General features: G+C 55.6%; 2 protein-coding genes across 2 annotated transcripts; one reads left to right on the top strand and one right to left on the bottom strand.

The window, feature by feature from the left end:
- The first annotated feature begins 2,145 nt into the window (after nucleotides 1–2,145).
- On the top strand, nucleotides 2,146–12,086 carry SMARCD3 (SWI/SNF related, matrix associated, actin dependent regulator of chromatin, subfamily d, member 3). The gene is made up of 13 exons (XM_004372747.2): nucleotides 2,146–2,540; nucleotides 5,274–5,485; nucleotides 7,222–7,264; nucleotides 8,068–8,190; nucleotides 8,310–8,432; nucleotides 8,662–8,757; nucleotides 8,945–9,046; nucleotides 9,311–9,472; nucleotides 10,168–10,265; nucleotides 10,431–10,566; nucleotides 11,206–11,328; nucleotides 11,455–11,556; nucleotides 11,781–12,086. The coding sequence occupies exons 1-13, from the start codon at nucleotides 2,463–2,465 to the stop codon at nucleotides 11,832–11,834; spliced, it is 1,452 nt and encodes a 483-aa protein (XP_004372804.1). The 5' UTR covers nucleotides 2,146–2,462; the 3' UTR covers nucleotides 11,835–12,086.
- On the bottom strand, nucleotides 12,070–17,929 carry CHPF2 (chondroitin polymerizing factor 2). The gene is made up of 5 exons (XM_004372746.3): nucleotides 17,879–17,929; nucleotides 16,064–17,359; nucleotides 15,051–15,615; nucleotides 14,219–14,401; nucleotides 12,070–13,522 (listed from the first exon to the last, which is right to left on the bottom strand). The coding sequence occupies exons 2-5, from the start codon at nucleotides 16,342–16,344 to the stop codon at nucleotides 12,215–12,217; spliced, it is 2,337 nt and encodes a 778-aa protein (XP_004372803.1). The 5' UTR covers nucleotides 16,345–17,359; nucleotides 17,879–17,929; the 3' UTR covers nucleotides 12,070–12,214.
- Nucleotides 17,930–18,974: the final 1,045 nt, after the last annotated feature.

Genomic DNA, 18,974 nt, shown 5'->3' with positions numbered 1-18,974 from the left:
ATGTGGGGTGCTCCCATCCTCTTCATGCTTCTCCCTCAGCTCCCAGCTGCCCAAGCTGGAGTGTTCATTCCACCTCCTTGTGCTGACTTCTTCTCTCTAAAGAGGAGCTGAGAGCTCTGAGCTTTGCACAAAGCCTAGAGTATCTACCCTCCCATTCCCCCAAACCTCCAAGGTCAGTTGATTTAGCAAGTTCATGCTAGAAGCACCCACAGGGGCTGGTGGTGGCCAGAGTGTGAACTCCATCCACTGGTCCACGGAGCTTTGGGTGGTAGCAAGTGTCATCAGGCAGCATTTGTATTATTGAGTCCCTGTGCCCAGGCATGGGGGTGAGAGTGGGACTTATGAGACCAGCCTCTGACTTCAGGGAGCCGCAGCCTATTCAGTGACACCAAATCTAACACACATGAAGTACAGGGCACATCAGACATTAGTCACCCCAGTGCCAATTCATGGGGCAGGGTGGATGGACAATGGGCACTCAGAGAAAAGAAAGATCCATGCGAACACGCGGGATCTGGGGAGGCTTCCTGGAGGAGCTGTGGCCTGAGCTGGCTTTAAAGGACAGGTGTGATGTGGACCAAGGGGAGGTGGAGGGCATTCCAGGAAAAGCATGGGGAGCAGAGGCTTAGAAGGGGAATGCGGGTGAGCTTTTGGAGAGTAGCGGACAGACTGGAGCTTTGGCAGTGTGCCCCCCAGGTTACTAGCAGCCACTTTCATGGCCTGTGGCCAATGGGGGCCTCCCACCAGGGCCTCTTCTTTCTGTATGTGGGTCTGGAGGAGATTTGGTAGGAAAAGAATCTCTAGGTCCCCTGCCAAGCCAGGGGTAGAGGAGAGGCACCCTGGATCCAGATGCCCTCTCTGGCTTTCTGAGCGATTGGTGTGGGCGCATAAATGGACAGAGGCCGCTGGGAGCAAAGCCAGGGTCCAGGGGCAGTCAGGCTGCAGGCAGCAAAGACCTGGGGAATGCACTGCCCTGTTCTCTTTATTCTGTGCTTGGAAGGCATTGTGGAGGGCTGAGGGTCAGAACCCCTTTTGGTGTAATAGCAGGTCTTCAGAGGAGAACTGCTAATCAGTTTTCCAACAAACTCCCCCAGGCACTGCCCCACCCTCACCTGGATTCGGACAGTGCAGCCCCAAGAAACTGTCAACTTGATCCGAAGCTTGCCCCAAAACCCCAGTGAGAGGAGGAGAGAGAGGTGTGGCCTTTGTGAGCATGGGCGGGGCCAGGGCTCCAGCCTGGGGAGCTCAGGGTTTGCCCCTCCTGTTTCCTGTCCCTCCTCCACCCGCACACCACCCCTTCTGGGGCTCCCTCATAACCCCAGCCCCTGTTTTCTGGGGTCTTGAAGGTGGCACCACCATCTCCGGTTGTCCCAACTCCTCCAGCTCCACATCCATACCCCAGAGCCAAGCCAGAGTGATGCCCTTGGAGTCCTGCTTGCCTCATTCTTTCCACCCACCCCAGCTCCCAGCCTTCCCTGGCATTTTCTCTTCCTGTTCTCATGAGCTCCATCCATGTCCCTCTTTCCCAGATACTTCCCCTATTGCCCTCACTTTCTCACATAGCGACAAAGACTCACATACCCAGAAATAGACTCACACAGAGCTGAAAGGCAGGGCCAGTGTCCTGCCACATTCACACACGCGCGCGCGCGCACACCACACACACACACACACACACACACACACACACACACACACACCCCCACACACACCCCCACACCCCAGAGGCTTTCATGGAGGGAGACATACAGAAAAGGTATTTGTCTGTGCACACACATAAATAGCCACAGAGCCTTGCCCACAGAGGGGATAGGCACACGCTGTGCGAGACAAGGGCACACACATCCGTGGACATGAGGCCGCCGTCTTGGCAGGCACCCGCACTGCCCCTCGCTGGGTGCAGGAGGACAGGCCTCCTCCAGGCGTAGTCCCCCCTCCCCCCTTGCCACTGAATGTTCCCGCACTAGCCTGCCAGGTCTCTGGGGAAAGGGCCTCAGTAATGCAGAAGGAGCCACTGGGGGGAAAGTTGGAACGGGCTGTTCCCTGCCTGGCTCTGCCGACGAAGTCCCTCCCTGAGAGGGCCACTTGCCGCGGAGAGAGCCCGCGGCGCCGCCCCGCCCGCCGCCTCGAAGACCGGCCGCAGTCGGCTCCGCGCCTCCCGCTTATCTGCGCGCTGTTTGCACCGCGAGGGCTGCAGGCCGGCTCTCCCGCGGCCGAGTAAACAGCGCGCGGGCGCCCGGACTATTTCTGTCTTATCGGCGCAGGAATGCGGCAGCGGCGGCGGCGCGCGGGCGGCGTGGCCGTGGGCCGTCAGGGCAGCCCTGAAGGGGCCCTCCCCGCCCGGCTCGAGTAGAAGTGTGAGCGCCCAGCAGGACTCGGAGGGAGAGTTGGAGGAAAAAAGGCAGAAAGGGGAAAGAAAGAGGAAGAGAGAGTGAGTGAGCTCCGCCGCGGAGCCCACCCCGATGGCCGCGGACGAAGTTACCGGAGGGGCGCGCAAAGCCACGAAAAGCAAACTTTTTGAGTTTCTAGTCCATGGGGTGGTGAGTGGGGGAAAGTTAGCGGGGGAGGGCGCGTGAGCTGGCGCGGGCTGAATGGAGGGATGGCCGGGAGGGGCCGGGGCGGCCCGCGCTCTCGCCCCCAGCCCAATCCCGGCCTGTGCCCGCGCCCTGGCACGTGAACACGTCGGCAGGCGGCCGGCTGGGGATGGGTGCGCAGGCGGGAAAGGGAGAGGCGTTTGCATGGGATCTTATCAGGGGCTGGAGGTGGGACTTGGGGAATGTCCCAAGTGGGGGGCCCCTTATGCCTCAGATATGGTGTCTTCCCTTCTTTTCCTTGCGGGCCCAGGTATTCCCCCTGCCCTGGGGGCGGGGCGGGGGGCATGGCATTGACTAAGCCAAGCTGTCTATTCATCGTTGGGACAGTATCTCTGACTGTATCTCAGGAGCAAGGAGCAGGTGACCCTGGAGCACTGTGAGCAAGAAACTGCTGTGAACGTCCTCCGCATCCACATTCTGGGAGGGGGTTATGGGGCTTTACTGGTGGTCTCTGCCTTCAGGGTCAGCGAGGGGCCCTCTCTAGGGACAGACCCCTGTTAAGGGGCCTGAGGGACCCCTTGGCAGAAGTGGATGTTTCCAAAGCCTCAAAGGTGTGAAGGAAGGCCTAAAGATCCGAGGGACAGAGCAGCATGATGCTGTCACAAGGAGGCAGTGAAGGCATATAGGGAGCCCAGGGCAACAAGGAGGCTAAACTGAGTCAGCAGGGGCCAGATTGAGTGTGTAGAGGGCTGTGAGAATGGAAGGGAATGACTAGGGAGATGGTAGGGGCTCCAGGACTGAGGGTGGGTGATGGGTTGGAAGTCGGGTGTACAGGAAGCAGACAGGTTTACTATGGCCAAATTTGTTTGTGACCCCAAGGAAGGCACTTTGTCAGTGAAGGAGGGCAGGGTCCCTAGAATCTTGGCCTTTTGTGGAGGTGGCCCTGGTGGCTGGGACAGTCTCTGGGGACTCTGGAAGCCTCCTTCTCAGGCCTCATCAGCAGATCATCGAGTACCTGGCCTTGATGAATGGGGAGAACAACTGATAGAGAGGAGGGGCCTCCCTGGGGCAGTCTGTCCTCCAGCTGGGGGATCTCTGGGGGTAACTTCCTGGGAAGAGAGTGTCAGCCAGCCAAGTTATCAGTACTAACGTTGCTGCTTGGGGGTGGGAGTCCCTTTAAAAAGGCCCCTCAAGGAGGGAGAGAGGTAATATATGTGGACTTTTTATGTGACCAGCTTAGAACTTCAGTTCTTGGGTGCCTGTGAGCCCCACAGCCCGCCCCAACTCCCAGGGACCAATCTATGCTGGGGGACTGGCCTACTGCCACCCTGAAGGTGTGAGTGACAGGGTCAGGTGGGGCAGGGGAGGCAGACACATGGACAGGCAGGTTTCACCATGGGAGAGATGGGCAGAGACAGCTGGCTGGCTGGGGCGGGAGGTTAGGGCTAGGGCTTGAAGGGACAGGAAGGACAGCTGGCAGTTGAAGGGGACACAAGCTCAGGGTCAGGGCTTCTCCTTGTCTTCAGTGGCAGCTGTCCTCCTCTGGTTGAAGTCAAAAGTGCTCAAATGATGGGGGTTGGGGGGGTACTCTGCATTCCTGCTCCATGGTCTCCTTCCTTGCTCTCTTTATCCCATCCCTATTCCAACCACCCTTTACGTTTTGGCCCCTGAAACTCCCTCTGGCCCTCCCCAACTCCTCTTCTGGAATCTGGACAGTTGGGGCTAACAAGCCCATGGAACACTCCACTTGATGCATTTGCATCTCATTTACTTCCTATCTGACCACCCAGGGATTGTTGACCTCATCTCCTTCTCCATGCCCACCCCTATCACTGTGCACCCTGACTTCTGACCTCACCGGGTAGGCATGGGAGGTGGAGGAGGTCTGTAAGGATGGGACCACCATCTCTGTTGATCTTGGAAGAGAGGGATGGATGAAAGACCTACCCGACGCCCACTATCAGCCCCATCTCTAGTCCTCTGTCCCCTTCCCTCCCCATCACAGAATCCTGGCAGGTCTGACCTCAGCCCAGGCTTCTCAGAGACAAGGTCACCACATGCTCCGCCTTCAGCCTTCACCCTGGGAGCAAATTATAGGGCGTGGATTAAGTTAGTGAAGCTAACTGGTACCTGGGTATGGGGACTGGGAGTCAGTCCCAAGGGAGTGGGATTGAGCAGGGACCCAGAGAGATTGGGGGTGGAGATGACAAGGGGTGAATGCAAGGCCAAACAGCCAGGGAGTGAGGGTGGGGAGGAGGGCTAGGCAGCAGCAGTCAGAACAGCCAGAACCACAGCAAAAGCCCCAGCCCCCTCAGAAAACGGGGGTCAGGTCGCCTCTGCCGGGATGAGCTTCGTGACCTTGGCTAGGTCGCTTTTCTCCTTGAACCCCAGTTGCCTCGTCTGTCAAGTGGGGAAGAAAGCCCCTGCTCCGTCTGTCTCACAGAGGAGCCTGTGGATGTGAAAATGCTTTGAAAAGGTTGAAAGGCGCCATTCATATTCATTTTTGCGGTCCCTCCCGCATCTCCGGGCACGGCGGTGCCCTGTGCCTCTGCCTGACTTCAGTTAGCTTCCTGCAGCGAGACGCAAAGCCACCTCCGCCCAAGCCGCGCGCCTCCCAGCGCCCCTGCCCTCTGCCGCCCGCGGGATCGGGTCCATTACGGGATCGGGTCACCCGCGGGGGGTCTTGGGGAGGGGCCTGACCTCACGCGGCGCTTGTTTCTGCTCTACCCCCGCCCCCAGCGCCCCGGGATGCCGTCCGGAGCCCGGATGCCCCACCAGGGGGCGCCCATGGGCCCCCCGGGCTCCCCGTACATGGGCAGCCCCGCCGTGCGCCCCGGCCTGGCCCCCGCGGGCATGGAGCCCGCCCGCAAGCGAGCAGCGCCCCCGGCCGGGCAGAGCCAGGCGCAAAGCCAGGGCCAGCCGGTACCCACGGCGCCCGCGCGGAGCCGCAGGTGAGTAGGGCCGCGGGGGGCGGGGGTCGAAGGGGCGAGGAAGAAGGATATCCAGGAACGGGTCATCCTGGATGGGGTGCCCTCAGGGGAGTGTGCTTAACCGAGGAGCTGGGGGCACGAGTCGTTTCCTTTGTGTTCCCACAGTAGAGTCCGTTTGCAGCCGCTGGTAGCCAGTACCCCTTCCCTGCATGCGCCCCTTGCTCTTCTCAGTGTTACCTGCTCAGTCCCTCTGTCCACCCCTTATCCCCAGATTCTGGGTGACGGTTCGGCTTGGGGTGGGGGCTGGGCTGGCAGTAGGACTGAGGGCAGCAGCTTTAGGATTGCGTTTCTCAAAGTGCGGTTCTCCAGTCCACCTTTCTCAGAAGCCCCTGGCTTGACTATTAAATGCCCACTCCAGAGCTTCAAAATCTGAATCCCTGGGGATGGGGCGGTGCCGGGGAATCCGCCCTGTGGGTGGGTGGTCCAAGAACCCCTCTCTGGCCAGTCATGCTCTCGGGTGATTCTAGTCAAAGACTGATGAACCCCTATAATCCATCCTCTGCACCTGCCTGGGCCCCCCTGGTGTCACCCCAAAAGTCCCTGCTGGCACTCAGTGAGAAAGATTCCCCTTTGGCTTTCAGTATTTAGCCAAACACAATGCTTCTCTTCGCACAACAGATGGATTCCTATAAAAGGTATAATGTGACTCTTATCTCATTATTAAATATTATTTTTTTACACATCAAGGAAAGCTCTCCATTTATAGGAATCCCATGATGAATTATTTTGCAAAGTGAGTCATCCTTTTGTACAGTAAATAATAATTGCCTGATTTATCTGTGTAAATGGAGAGTTCCACAGAGCAAATCTGTTTAACACAAATCATCCCTTTAATGAAAGCTAGCCTAGCCCTCTGAACTGGGAGGGGCAGCGGCTGCGAGTGCCACATGGGGTCACTATGCAGCCATCATCCAGCCTGGGTTATCTCTTGACCTACCAAGGTTTTTATGGGGTGGCTTTGGGAGTCAGAGGCAGCTAGTGGGTCAGGAAGAGCCCACATGCCAGCTGCTCGCCCAGACCCAGATAGCACAGGTCAAGTTCTCTAGTCCCCAGCCCCCAGCCACCCCGCACAGGAAAGCATCCACACATACTTTCTCTCTGGATTCCCACGGGTGTGACATGCCCCTTGCCATGTTGGCAGGTGGTCCAAACACAGGAGCACCCCTCTGCCTGTCAGCATCCCCTTCCAAGCCCAGGGTGCAGGGCTGCAAATCCTCACCAGCTTCACACCATCACCTCCTGCTGCAGGGGTTGGGGCGGGGTCAGTTCCCCTCCCTCTTAGCTTAGGCCACCTTGAAACTTGAACATGCAGCCCTGCTTAGCAAAAAAAAAAAAAGTCCTCAGAAGCTGGTCCCCCTCTCCTCCCCAGCTCCCCTTGAACACTTCTGCAGCTCCTATCTTTCGGCAGCGCCTCTCCAGCGCCAGCCCCTCCTGAGTCTAAATTTCTCTGGCCCTGTCAATGTGGTGGGGTACCAGGGGCCTCCCAGGCCACAGGATGAATGGGTCACGTCTGTGCCCCATGGGAGGAGCTAGTGCCAGTTCCACACACCACTGCCATAGCTCCTCGTGTGGGCAGACAAGCGGGCTGTGGGAACCCCAGCCAGGCGGGCAGAGATGTCGGGGACAATTTAGCAGGTGGCCTCGTTACTCCCAGATCTGTCGCCATGGTAACCTGGTTTTCTTTAAAAAATGTACAGTGCCAAGAGGAGGAAGATGGCTGACAAAATCCTCCCTCAAAGGGTGAGTGCCTTTCACAGCAGCCCCCAGCCCGCCCCCCACCCTTTGCTGCTCCGCCCTCCCCTCCCCTTCCCTCAGGAGCAAAGCTTCAGTGTCACAGTCACTTTCACTTTTTGTTTAAAAAGCTAATTAAGAAGCGAGACTCCCCAGGCCAGAGGGAGGGGGTGGGGCGGAGGGAAATAAGGGAGCTGTGAGGGATAGGATCCTGGGCCTGGGGTTCAGTGGACTGAATTCTAGCGGTCCTAAGACATGAAAGCTGGAACAAAGAGGGGACCCAAGGGCTGGGGGTCAGATGCCGGCAGGTGGAGTGAGAGGAATGGAAGCTGGCCGGAGGCATCACAGGCCCAGGCTGAGCTTGGCGAGGGCTAGCATGGCTCAGACCTTAGTGCAGGGACTGGAAGAGACACTAGGGTAGAGACAAGCAACGCTACCCCCAACTGTCTCAGGGACTGCAGAACCTGAAGCTACTTTGCAGGGACCGAGAGAAGCCCAGCGGCCATACCACAGGGGAAGATGAGGCAGTTCCACCCTCTCTTGGTGGGCCCACAGTTGCTACCTTCTCCCCTAGTGATGAAATGGATGAGCCTCCCTAGAGGGAAAAGCAGTTTTTCTCTCTACAAGCTGAGGGCCCTACCGATGGATATGGAATCCTGGGGAGAAGTCTTATTCACACTCAACATTTCCACGCCCTGGAACTGGATGACTCCCCTCCCTTCTTTGTACCCTGGGATGGCATGGCTGACATGCCCACATGCAATGTTACAAGGTTTGCAGAGCCCTGATTCCCCGCCTGGCTCCTCCTGCAGATTCGGGAGCTGGTCCCGGAGTCCCAGGCGTACATGGACCTCCTAGCATTTGAGAGGAAACTGGATCAGACCATCATGCGGAAGCGGGTGGACATCCAGGAGGCTCTGAAGAGGCCGATGAAGGTGCCTTAGTCTGGGGGCAGAAAGAGGGCTCTAAGGCTGTTCCCAAAATGGGGTGGCAGGGTTGCCCTGGAGTGGGATCACACAGTATCTGCTCCGTACTACACTCCTTATTTCCACAGCAAAAGCGGAAGTTGCGTCTTTATATCTCCAATACTTTTAACCCCGCGAAGCCCGATGCTGAGGATTCTGACGGCAGCATTGCTTCCTGGGAGCTGCGGGTGGAGGGGAAACTCCTGGATGACGTACGTCCTGGCCCAGGTCTCTCCAGGTGTCCTGGGGTGGGTATGGGGCTGAGTTGAGAGACAGAATCAAAGTGTGCGCTAGGGGTGGGTGGGCCTAGAGACATTGTGGGTAAAGAGGACCGCATCTATCCTTGCTGCCCTGCCCTTCCAGCCCCACCCCTCTCAACCTGGCCTCCTTCTGTCCCCACGGTCCCTGTTCTGCCCCCACGGTCCCTGTTCTGCCCCACAGCCCAGCAAGCAAAAGCGGAAGTTCTCTTCCTTCTTCAAGAGTTTGGTCATTGAGCTGGACAAAGACCTCTATGGCCCTGACAACCACCTAGTTGAGGTAAGACTAAGACCTGTTCTGCCTTGACCACTATCCCCACCACAGGCCCAAGTCCCTGAAGCACGAAGACCAGAATCCCCACCAACTCTAAGGGCTCACTGATTTGGACCAGGGACCACTCTGGTGCCCTAGGCTCCACCAGCCCAGAGGGGCCTGTGTTATAACCTAGCTCTTATCCCCTGTACAGTGGCACCGGACGCCCACCACCCAGGAGACAGATGGGTTCCAGGTGAAGCGGCCGGGGGACTTGAGTGTGCGCTGCACCCTGCTCCTCATGCTAGACTATCAGGTCTGTGCCTACCACTGCCACCCACACCACACGAAGCCACCCATGCCAGGCACAGCCAGCGCCAGCCTCCCCCTTTCTTTTTAGACAGGGTGGGCCTAGGCCTCAAAGCTGTGCATCCTGAGACCCCATTTTCCTTCCTACATCATCCTTCTCCAGAAGCATGTTTCCAAGGAGCCCAGTCAACACATCTCTCAGCCCCAAGCTGCCTGGCCCTGAGTTCTTCCCACCCCTCTTTATCTCATTTTCATGGCCACCCTTCCCCAGCCTCCCCAGTTCAAGCTGGACCCCCGCCTGGCCCGGCTGCTGGGACTGCACACACAGAGCCGCTCGGCCATCGTCCAGGCCCTGTGGCAGTACGTGAAGACCAACAGGCTGCAGGATTCCCACGACAAGGAGTACATCAATGGAGACAAGTACTTCCAGCAGGTAACCTCTCTCCTGAACCCAGGGAGCAGGGAGCAGGCAGTTACCAGCAGGGGAAGGACTTCTCAGAAGGTAACACCACCCCTCTACTCCATCCAGACTCCTGAGTTCCAGAAACAGGAAATAGTCACGGTCTTGGGGCCAAGAGACCAAGGGCTCTCATCTAACCCTGGGGCAGTCAGGAAAACCAAATTGCTATGAAAGTGATTTGACAAAATTCTACCAAAGTAGAGATGACCATTATTAGCATATTTCTAAGTAAACACAGCAGATAAACCCGAGGCGTGAACACAGCAGTTGACATTTATTGAGCACTCCCCCGTGTGTCAGGCACTGTTGCACGCACTCTACACGCACTGATTCATTTCTTCCTCACAACAGCCCTGTGAGGTAGGGACTGTTATCCCCACCCTAGAGATGAGGAAACTTACTCAAGGTTACACAGAAGTGTGGAAGCAGGGTTTACACCTAGGCAGACAAACCACGGCCCAAGCTTTCAATCACTACATGACACCGACCCTCTTCCTTGTTCACCACCACCACCACCACCACCACCCACCCTCCCCAGTCCCATCACAAGCAATGAGGAATCAGACTTGGTCCGAGCTTCTTGTGACCTTTCCAGAATGGAAGGATCCAGAACTGCAGTTTTGCTCTCTTCAAGCACACAAGAGTGATTTCTGACTCTCCTGCTTCAGATTTTTGATTGTCCCCGACTGAAGTTTTCTGAGATTCCCCAGCGCCTCACAGCTCTGCTGTTGCCCCCTGACCCAATTGTCATCAACCATGTCATCAGGTGAGATGGCCCCACCTTGCTCCTCAGACCAGGGAATCATCTTATCCCTGCCTTCACTGTCCCTGCTTCTCCCTCCCACCTCCCCTCCCCATTGGATCTGCCCAGCCCTGTGTCTGTGGCCTCTGTGGGGACATCTTGGAACCAAGGGCTGTACTTCCCTGGCAGTGTGGACCCATCAGACCAGAAGAAGACGGCATGCTATGACATTGATGTGGAGGTAGAGGAGCCGCTGAAGGGACAGATGAGCAGCTTCCTCCTGTCCACGGCCAATCAGCAGGAGATCAGTGCTCTGGACAGTAAGGTGTGGCCAGAGTCCAGAGCTGGCATAGGGCATTAACCCAGAAACAACAAAGTGCAGACTTATAAAAGACTGGGCACAGATTAGCTCATAAACAACAGCACCTGTGAGTACCGTGCTCTTTCAAAAAAAAAAAAAAAAAACAACTATACGAGACCAATGGTCAACATTTACCCTAAGGCAAAGATAAGAACGTAAGGGGGGCAGGGGGAGACAAGGAAGCTAGATCAATAGAAACAGAACAACCAGAATGGAAATAATGAAAATGCTGACACATTGTTAAATGTAACCAATGTCACTGAACTCTGCACAGAAATTTTTAAATGGAACCTAATTTGCCGTGTAAACTTTCACCAAAAACAAAATACTATTCAAAAAAAAAAAGACTGGACATGGGCCTATGGAGAGATAAAGGGGACGAATGGCCCTTCCATTGCTACTTGGAGCTCAACCTCATTCAAAGTGTAGTTCTGTACCCTGCCCCCCCTTCCCTGGGACTTTAGCAGAATCAGGGGCTCTGAGGGATTGCCCTTCAAATGAACAGGGGGAAATCCCTCCCCTCAACTTCTCACCACCTTCCTTTCACCCTCCTCTCCCACATCACCAAGGCCAGCTTGAGAGCATCTATCTTTCTACCTGTAGATCCATGAGACGATTGAGTCCATAAACCAGCTCAAGATCCAGAGGGACTTCATGCTAAGCTTCTCCAGGGACCCCAAAGGCTATGTCCAAGACCTGCTCCGCTCCCAGAGCCGGGACCTCAAGGTGAAGAGGGAGACTCGGGAATTACTGGAGTGGAAGACAAGCACATTTGGAAAGACAGTAAATGCTGTACACAGGTGAAGGGTAGGTGACTCTGGTTTAGGGCTGACCGCCACTGCTCCCTCCCAGGTGATGACAGATGTAACAGGCAACCCTGAAGAAGAACGCCGAGCTGAGTTCTACCATCAGCCCTGGTCCCAGGAAGCGGTCAGCCGCTACTTCTACTGCAAGGTAGTGTGGGTCCCTTGTGCTCCAGACTTGCCCTCTCCTCCACTGCAGGAGAAACTGCCCACCTCAGATTTGCCGGTTGCCCTCACCCACTCCACGTGGTGACTTTCCTGCCACACCCCCTCCACCGTGGAGGAACTCTCCTGAGGCAAGGGGCAGTCGACAGGTGGGGTGGTTCTGCTCGCTCACCAGGAATGCCGTAACCTGCTCCTACCCTTTCCCCAAAGATCCAGCAGCGCAGGCAGGAACTGGAGCAGTCGCTGGTTGTGCGCAACACCTAGGAGCCCCTCTGAATGAGCACCACTATGGACCTTCGGGGCTGGGGCCTGTTCCCAACTCCCCTGACACCTCTGTGTGAGACTGGGGCACTGGATTAAAGGTTGTTTATCTGATAGCAGCTGTGTGGTTATTGGAAATTGGGCAGTGGGGAGGAGGAGGTAACGGGTCCCTCTGGGAAGACTTCCAAGCCTTCCTTCAGCTTCTTCTCCTTACTCCGTTTTCCCTAGGCCTAAACAGAGTTTGGCAGAAGACACTTTTAATAGCATTTTCTTATTTGAAACCTACAGCAACAAGCTCTCCATCATCCATCCGTCTTGCCTTCCCCTTCCGAGGCTAAGGCAGAAAAGGGAAACCCAATGAGGTACAGGACCCCTCAGGTGTGCTAAGTGCTATTGGCCTGCTCCTGCTCAAACAGCGCCATGGCAAGCTGGGCACGGCCCCCCAACCCCTCCAGGTTGCTGAGGCGGCAGCGGTGGTAGAGTTCCTCGCTGAGCCGGGAGCTACAGTCCCGCAAGGAGAACTTCTGCACCAGCCCTGGCTCTACGGCCCGGAAGAGGTGGAGCCCTGAGAACCGGAGGAAAACATCCATCACCTCCAGCCCCTCCAGGGCTTCCTCCTCTTCCTGGCCTGCCAGTTCACCAGCCAGCCGGGCTCGGGCTGCCAAGTAGTCTGCGTTGTAGAAGCAGCCCTCCGCAGACGCGTGTCGGTCAAATCTGCCCCCTACGGAAGCCCCCCGGGAAGGGTCAGCACCAGGAGGGGACAGGGCATCAGGGCCAGCCCCCAGAGGCCCTGGGGGTGACCGCGGTGGTGACAGGGTGGGGTTGAACTCCTGAAAGTGCACTGGAAAAAAAGCCTGCCAGCCTGAGATGGCATTCATGCGGCAGCGGTTGAGGACCTCGGGCCCAGGCCTCGTCCACACGGTAGTGAGGAAGAAGAGTGTGTCCACTGGGTGCTTCTTAGAGATCACATCCATGAGCCGCACCTGGGAAGGAGTCTCGGCTCGTACAGCGAGCCAGGCCAGCCTTGTCCCAGGGTACCGCCGCTCTAACTCAGCTGCTGCAGCCTTCACCCCAAGAAATGGGTCTGGGGCCCCTCGGCCAGCGTCCCGGTGCCCATAGACCAGCAACAGGGTGAGTAGGGCATGTTCTCGTGGCTCCAAAACACTGGCTGCGAAGGCCTCCAGGAAAGCAGAAGCCGCGGCAGCTTCAGCCACCAGAAGCGGCAGCACCAGCTGTACACGGGTGGCTTCAGTGACATAAGGCATGGGTAGGATCTCCACACGGCTCAGTGGCCGCAGCAGGCTGACCCTGAGAGCCAGGGCCCGCCGGTGCCCACGCTGAGTCACGGCTTCCAACAACAAGTCCAGGGTGTACTCCATGCCCCGGGCTGGGTCGAAACGCCGGTAGCCATTGAGGAGCCGCTGTTTCTGGAAGCGTAGACGGGGTTGATAGCGCCGATTCAGCTGTTCCAGGGCAGTCTCCACAGCATCGCCCACATCCGCCCTGCTAGCCCCTTGCAGTGGGCATTTGGGAGCCCCATCTGCACAGGAAAAGGTGTGCTGCTCTGTGAAGTAGTCCCAGCCCAGGACCTCAAAACGAGAGTGTGGTGTGAAAGGGGCTGGTAGCCCAATGGGCCAGCTCAGACCTGCCTCCCCCTCGGGGGTCAGCATTGTCAGGTTCCGGATCTGAGCCTAGGTGGGAGAGAATGCATAGTTGGTACCAGATCTAGGAGCCCACCCAACTCTCGCTTCCTGGGTGCTGAGATTCTACTGGGGTCAAAACCCAAAAAGCTGAGCTATGTCCTAACTGTCCACACTTAGAGAGGTGCCCTTTGGCTAGTCGTTTCATTCCCTGTACTTTATATTCTTCATCTGTAAAATGTGAAGGGAGTATGACTCATCCCCAACCTTCCACAATTACTATGAGAAGGAAAAGATGAAAAATGTGCTTTTGCAAAGGTAAGAGTATCCTGAAATATAAAGCTCAACAGTCTCTCTCACGTACTCTAAGTATTCACACCCTCTGCATAATCAAACCCTTGTTTCCACCTACATGCCACCTGTGACAACCCCCACACTCAACTAGAGACTTCTACCTTGGGGCATTTTTAGGACAGTTCTAAAAGTTCAGGAACTTCTGGACTTTTGCTTCCTCAGTGGAAAGGAGCTAAAACGACTGTCTGAACACTGTACTGCGCATCGTGACACAGTTCATCTTTAACTGCATTCACGTCACTCCAGGGGTTCACCGCTGACCTGACCTGCAAGAGAGCCCACTTCCCTTTAGTTAAGTTATGGTATGATCAACATCTTTCTACTCATCCACTACAGAGCCTAGCCCAGCCTCCCCACTGCGGTCCTCTGGCCTACCTGTCTTCTTTAGCTCACCTGCAGCTGTTCTATTTCACTGTAAGCCCGCTCCAACTCCAGAGCACTGAAGCGGTGGTGCAGCCGGTACATGAGGGCCCCCTCGGGGACGGGGTGCACTGTGAAGGCACTGAGGAAAGCCGAGCTCTCCTCCTTCTCAGGGTCCCTGTTTTTGGCCAGTTCAAATGAGTGATAATGCTGCCCCTAGAGGGACCAAAGAGACCAGTCAGTGCCACACTGTCCCAAACTGCCCTTCACTACACGCAGCCACCCACACCAGTGCTGCTGCTACTCTAGGATGGGCGGAAGTTTGGAAAGGAGAGAGCAAGTAGGCAATTAAGGACACTCTTTCCCCCCAAAGAATCCCACTGTTTCTCAAGAGAATGAAAGCCACAAGTCAGAAAATACTCCCAATACTCTGGTTTTGAGAGGACAGGCCACATCTGGGAGCTTCCCCCCTTCTCTACTACAGCAAGCACAGCAGCTTCGGGGCTAGAAAAGTGGAAACTTTACTCCTCTGGGGTAGTGGCCATTTCCAGGAAACGCCTGGGCTTTTCATCACTGTGCTATGAGTGTCCCGGGGGAGGGGTAGAGGGCAGGGCAGCAGATGGGGAGGAGAACGGGTGATTAGGGGCACATTTCTGTCTTATTCAGAGGTTCCTGGATAAGATGTACTCTTGACAGCCTAGGTTCTAAGACTGCCGAGGTGAGCAAGAGCCTGCCAAAGGGCAGATCTGTGGTTAGGTAGGGGCAATGACCTCCAAGCTGCCAGCAGAAAGGAGCCAGCAGCACCGGCATGGAGATGAGTCACTGAGTCACTACTAACTTGTTGGGAACTGGAACGAGCTGTTACCTGGTGCTGGGAGACACAGCCAATCCCCAGAGAGTCGATGAGGCAGCGGCCAAGCCACTCGTCAGGACGGGCACTGAGAATGTCTCCTCGACAGCCATCAAGGTGTGGCCGCAACCGGAGCAGGAGACTGCGTGACAGCAGGTAGCCAAAACCACCATGACAATACCGGGCCTGCTCACCAGCACCAATGAACTCCTCAGCCCGGCCCAGGTACAGGTCCTGGTTGATGCTAAGGTGGCCAACAAGGGCTGCCAGGCGGGGGGCCTGCACATACGTGTCATCCTGCATTATAAAGAACCAGTCATAGTCAGCCCCAAAGTGTGTGTGCAGATGGCGCAGAGTCTCGGACATGAGCCAGGCTGGTCGCTCATCCCCATGAGATACCACCTGCATCCCTGATGGGGCCCGTGGCCCTCGCTGCCCAGTGAAGTAAAGTAACCGAGGGAAGTGGTGAGCCACCGTGCGGTTCACAGCCACAGCCAGAGTGGACAGTGTGGCTCGGGAAGTCAGGACAGCCACAAGCAACCTCTCACGAGAGCCCAGCTCTGTCTGGATATACCGAGTCCTGTGGAGAGACCAGCGTGTCAAGGGTCAACTCCCTAATCTTTAGGAACCAGCTTGTCCTACGTATACATCCCCCTAGGAATGAGTGAATTAGGTTGAGAAAAGAGAAGGGAGAAACCTCCTCATCAATATTAATTGGCTACTGGAATGAGTATCCACTGATTAGCTATACTTTGTACCTGTACTTTGGAGAGGGTCTACTAAGGATGGGTTAGCTGGCTTAGATGCAATCCCTGCCTTGTTCAAGAACACTGAACACGAATTTAGCAACAATAGGTGAGACTTTCTTAGACCCAAGAAAGGGGAAAAATAGGAACAAACCGTGACGGAGAATAAGACAAAGGATTGTGTCGAGAAGCTTAACAAGCTGATCAACAATGGGCAAGCAGAGGCAAGTGAGCAGTCTAAACTGAGGTCTGGTGTCTAGAGACTGCACTCAGAGCTCTCACCTGAGCACCTTCTTGTAGGGCTTGTTGGGATCCCTGTAATAAGGGATAATCCGGGGTTTGAAGTCTTCATCACTGTGATCCAGCCGAGTTCTTGAGTCCAGATTCTGAGGCTCTCTAAGGTCTCCCACAGCCTCTACACAGGGATCTTCTCCCTCACCCTGGACCCAGGAAACTCGCAACAAGCTCAGGCTGCATCCCAGAGACAGCCCTAGGATGAGGGGCAGTGCTGGTCGCAGCAGAGCCAAAAGGGAGTTCAGTCGCATGGTGGTAGGTCCTGCCATGTGTGCCCCAGAGGGCACAGCCTCAAGGATCAATGGGGTTGAGGGCGCCAGGCCAGCAGTAGGCCTTGACTTTTAACCAGGGAACCTGGGGTCAGTGAGGTCAACAACAGAGCAAGGCATGAATGCTTCCAGGCCCAGCATCCCCTAGGAAGCTTGACTTCTTCACTTCTCTGCCTGGTCTTCAACTGTCAAGGTGCTAGATCTAACCCTCAGCCCAAGTAGCAACAAACTTCATTCACTACGGGGATCACGTTCTGTCTTCCAGTGGAAAGGGGAAGAATACTGCCAAACCTAACCTAAAAATACTGCCAAACCTAACCTAAAAAGCACAACTACACATATCTGTAGACTAGATCTAAGTTAAGAGACAGCAGCAACTGATAAAGAAGGGGTTTGAGAAAAGCACATGATCTGTCAAAACAGGCACCAACCTGAGGGAACCTGCGTCTGTCAGCCTTTCCTAAAGAACACCTGGCTCAGGGCAGTTTCTCACTCAATTTATTGAAGGAGCTGCTGGCTTACTACTAAAGGCTGGCACAAGAGAAGGCGATCGGGGCTGGAGTAACCCCTTCCTCCAAGTCAGGAATGATCAAAGAGCAACCAGCATCCTGAACAGAACCACAGAAGTTTGGCCCAGCCAATGAGGTAAACCGTGATGTGACTCAGCACTGAGATCCTCTCAGAAGAGCACAATGGCTAGTAAAGCCATTTTTTATGGCCGCCTTCTCCGAATTCCAGCTGCTGAGAAGTTGCTCTTGCCTCACCTTTGTCTTGAGAGAAGAGAGGAGGCAAATTACAGTAACTCTCGCTGTGTATGAGCTATTCGGTATCTGGCTTTACCAGAAAGGACCCCAAGTACAAAAAACACACACACAAAACGCGAGTACAAAAAGCTGGAGACCATGCCGGGATTTTGTAGACAGCAAACAGAAGTTCAGCTGGCTTTGCATATGAACATGGCCAGTGGACCAGAGCTCCTGCTCCACCTCTCAGCGGTGAAAGACAAATTCTAGTCCTAGGAAGAAGGCCAAAAGCTTAGTTTTAGCCGTTAGTCTCAAAAGAGAAATAAAATCAGCGACGTCAAGGAGCTGTCAGGAAGGGTCGGAGGGGGACTAAGCTCAGTTTGTTCGGCAATGGTTTGAGAGCCGGGGCTAGGCAAGACAAGCGTTAAGAAGAACGGTAGCAGGCTGGAGAGACATTTAGATCGCGCATCGCTGAGGGCTGCTGAGAGAGAAGAGGAAAGCCTCGTTCTCAGACCCGTTGCTGGGGGGGCCAAAGCCCTGAATGAACCAGTGCGACAGCCGGGGCAGGTGGGCGAGGGTCAAAGGGGGATCACCCAAGCACCAAAGAGAGGCCAGGGCCGGTGCTGGCGCAGTAAGGACCAAGGACGGCTCGGCTCCGGCCCAGGGTAGCTAGCTCCGCAAGCCCGTCCTGGGGTTTGGACGTGGGGGACGGAGAATCGGGACGATATCCTACTCTCGGCAACAGCCCGCGACGCCCCTGCAGGGAGTAAGGCCGGTAAAGGGAAACAGACCCCAACGCCCGCTGAAGCGCAGGCTCCACCGCAGCAGCCACTGCCACCTCACGAAGCCCAGCCGGCTCCTTCCTCTTCCGCTCCACTAGTTCCCGACCTCTATGGTGACCGCTTCCGGCCGCTCGCTCCGCCGGCTCCCTATCTATGATCCCGGTCCGGCGCCCGGGCCAGCCTCCGGTGACGCCTTCGCTGGGCCCCGAGACGCTCGCCGCCAAGGAGTAAACCACAGTTCTGCAAGTGAGTGAACGGAAGCTGCACCCAGAGGGGCCACAGATCTTCGGCCATCTGCTCATGAACCTCATCCTCAATGAGCAAGCTTCTGTCTCCTAGACGACTTCTCCCAGTTAGCTTGGGAACATCATCGTTCATTAATTTATTTAAGAATGTTGTTTCATTCTTTGATGGTTACGGAGGATGGGGAGGGAGGGAAAGGGGTATTCACTAACGAGATAGTAGATAAGAATTATCTTAGGTGAAGGGAAGGACACAGTACAGGGGAAGTAAGCACAACTGGACTAAACCAAAAGCTAAGAAGTTTCCTAACACAACCAAACACTTCGAGGGACAGAGTAGCAGGGGCAGGGGTCTGGGGACCATGGTTACAGGGGACATCTATGTCACTTGGCGTAACAAAGTTTATTAAGAATATATTCTGCATCCCACTTTGGTGAATGGCCTCTGGGGTCTTAAAAGCTAGCGAGTGGCCATCTAAGTAAGTAAGACACATCAGTTGGTCCCAACCCATCTGGAGCAAAGGAGAATGAAGAACACCAAAGACACAAGGAAAACATTAGCCCAAGAGACTCCATCAGCCTGAGAACAGAAGAACTAGATGGTGTGCAGCTACCACCAATGACCACCCTAACAGGTAACAACAGAGAGTCCCTGATGGAGCAGGAGAAAAGAGGGGTGCAGAACTCAAATTCTAGTAAAAAGACCAGACTTAATGATCTGACTGAGACTGGAGGGACCCCAGAATACGTGGCCCCTGGACTCTCTCTTAGCCCAGAACTGAAACCATTCCCAAAGCCAACTCTTCAAAGATTAGGCTGGATTATAAGACATAAAAGGATACTTGTGAAGACAGTGCTTCTTA

The sequence above is a fragment of the Trichechus manatus genome, unplaced genomic scaffold (genome assembly GCF_000243295.1).
Source record: "Trichechus manatus latirostris isolate Lorelei unplaced genomic scaffold, TriManLat1.0 scaffold00020, whole genome shotgun sequence".
Taxonomy (NCBI): domain Eukaryota; kingdom Metazoa; phylum Chordata; class Mammalia; order Sirenia; family Trichechidae; genus Trichechus; species Trichechus manatus.
This window is presented reverse-complemented; position numbering and strand designations above follow the sequence as displayed.